This window comes from Laccaria bicolor, genomic scaffold (assembly GCF_000143565.1).
Source record: "Laccaria bicolor S238N-H82 LACBIscaffold_46 genomic scaffold, whole genome shotgun sequence".
NCBI lineage: Eukaryota > Fungi > Basidiomycota > Agaricomycetes > Agaricales > Hydnangiaceae > Laccaria > Laccaria bicolor.
Genome location: NW_001889917.1, coordinates 418704 through 421196, shown reverse-complemented (window position 1 = coordinate 421196; position 2493 = coordinate 418704). Strand labels below are relative to the sequence as shown.

Genomic DNA, 2493 nt, shown 5'->3' with positions numbered 1-2493 from the left:
CATAATGAGATGGAGGTCTAAGGCCTTGCCTACAATTAATGAAAAAAGCGCAGGCTTTATGATAATGAAAAGACATGGCAACTGGAATGATTCCCTATCATAAAGACTGTGGACTTATACACAATGACCTCTAGGCAGTTACCTTATTTATATGATAAAAGTGGTAGCCACCAGTCCACTGGGCCTGGTGATTTTGCACCTAGTGGTGGGTGTATCATCTTTGATTTCAATTATCTGGGGAGAAGTCAGTCTAAATGACACTTGGGATGGCCCTACAGTCTGTGCTAGCTCTGGGACATGTGGAACTTGGCTGCTTAAATGTAGACATTAGAACTTGAGGTGTTTCCTGTTGAATGTGAATAAACAGCTTACACCAACTCCATAGCTTCAATGAGCTGCTGAATCTTTCCCTTGGGTAATGCTTCGCCAATATGAAGGCCCTCGACACACGCCTTCACCCAATCATACATCCCATCCATCCCAAATCGACCCTGTCAAATGATTGTCGAAAGACTTTCTGGTGTTGCTCTGTAGCTGACAAACCAATTTAGTACTTGATCTAAAACTTCCCAAGGCTTGTTGTCTGGATCAATCAGTGCCACCGGATTCCCTGAAAATGCAGCTAAGTCCTCGGAATTGATCCCAATAGGTATGACGAGGGGAAGAGCATTGATAGCTGCTTTAAACCTGTTAAGTAGTGTTATGTGAGTGCTTGAGACTTCTCCGAGTGTAATCGGGTGCGGATCATTTGACAAAGGAGCAAGTCGAACAGGTCCTCGATTTGGTATGGTGGGGAAAAGATGAATGGGAGTAAGGGATGTACTGGTTGAACTGGAGGCAGTAGGTGTCACCTTCTTGGTGAAAAATGAACTGATTTTTGTGGTCAGAATGGCTGCAGCTTTGCAGACATTTGTCTTATGAGCAGTGCTATCGACGTGTTTGGTCCAGTCCTTCTCGCTGGCAAAGCTGAGTCCTAGAGTGATATTGCACTCTGGACACCATCAAGTGCTTGATGTGTCATGCTTGGATGGTTCCTATTGATAGTTATTAATGGTTGGGCAAACCCTGTAAGTGGACATACCTTTTGGGGCCTTTTTGATTTTGGCATGGCAGATAGATGGTGGTGGTATGATGAGGGTACCCATATATCTGAAAAAATAATTGAGACATGGCAGAATGGAAGTAAATGTGTATGGACTCACCCATGCAACATGCTGCAATGCCAAAGCATAGCACAAAATCTGCTTGCAGACCATTGAGCTTCCGAAAGTTAGCACAAATTGGACATTTAGCAGGAGGAGGAGGCAGGCCAAAGGTAAGCGCTCACGTTAGAATGACAATGGCAGTGTGAACACAGTTTGTTGAACTGGGCTGACCCAGCCACTGATGTCAGATGCACCAAACATGGACAAAATATGAAGCCAACAGCTCTCTGTGCCCCTATGTGGCCCCTACACTCATAAGAACTAGATAGATTGAGATACAGCAACTTTCTGGAGTCTCATAAGGTGAAATAGTCAATAATTTTTTTAAATTTAGATAAGCACCTCAACCTACCACCCCCCTCCCTACCCCATATGTCAGCAATTGCTGGTGCATACCCCTTGGAGAAATGGGATGCCAATTCCACTTGAGGGAGGTTGCACATGTGTAAACATGTGTCTACAAAAATGAATTTATGCACAGTGAGTAAAAAGCACCAGAACTCATGCACAAGAGGGGGTACATACTAACAGAGCACGCTAGGCTGGGTGCCCTTGAAGCAGGAAAACATGTTAGAAGCAAAAAAAAGCATGCTTGAAGCAAAAAAAGCACTTTATTAAAACACAAAAAGGGCGTGAACGATGATATACACTAACTGGGCAAAAAGAATGTCACATCATTTTTTGGACAAAGTTAGTTCTGTAACACAAGAACAAAACATTTTGAGAACTACACTCTGGTGTATGAAACATAGCTAAAAAGGTGTATATTGTACATACCAAGGCTGGGGATGAACAATTGAAAACTCAGGATAAGGCAGGGAATTGACTGTGACAAGTGCCAAAAATGGGATGTAACAAAGTGGGAAATTCTGAATGACTGCAACCTACTGAAAGCAATTCACAACTTGAGGAAGAGATATTATGAATGCTGGATCTCCCTGCTATTGTTATAAGCTTCATAGAGTCTCTGGGCTAGAAAATTTTATATCCTCCTCTAAAGGGTAAATTTGAACTTGTTCTCCATTTTATGTATTTTTCACTCAATATATTTGTTGGAATGAGGTAAAATGACTCCCCATCAATGTTTGTAGTGTGTATAATACAAAAGGTAGGTAGAAATGTTAAAATAAACATTGCATGATGTCTGTAGAAGCTGATTCCCAGAGTTTGTCTGGAAGTAAACAAGCATCTACAACATTGGTCCTTCTTTTCTGCAAGAAGAAAAAATGCTACCCTCCTTTTGAATTGATCCATGGAGACTCACGATGTCTTTCAAACAATGCCTAAC

At 41.9% G+C, this 2493-nt stretch overlaps 1 protein-coding gene across 1 annotated transcript; it reads right to left on the bottom strand.

The window, feature by feature from the left end:
* Positions 1–327: 327 nt before the first annotated feature.
* Positions 328–1774, bottom strand: LACBIDRAFT_333029 (uncharacterized protein; the record flags this gene model as incomplete). Its single annotated transcript, XM_001887544.1, has 7 exons — positions 328–346; positions 373–491; positions 540–991; positions 1082–1149; positions 1203–1214; positions 1602–1662; positions 1735–1774. 7 exons carry the CDS (start codon positions 1772–1774, stop codon positions 328–330), a joined length of 771 nt encoding a protein of 256 aa, XP_001887579.1.
* Positions 1775–2493: the final 719 nt, after the last annotated feature.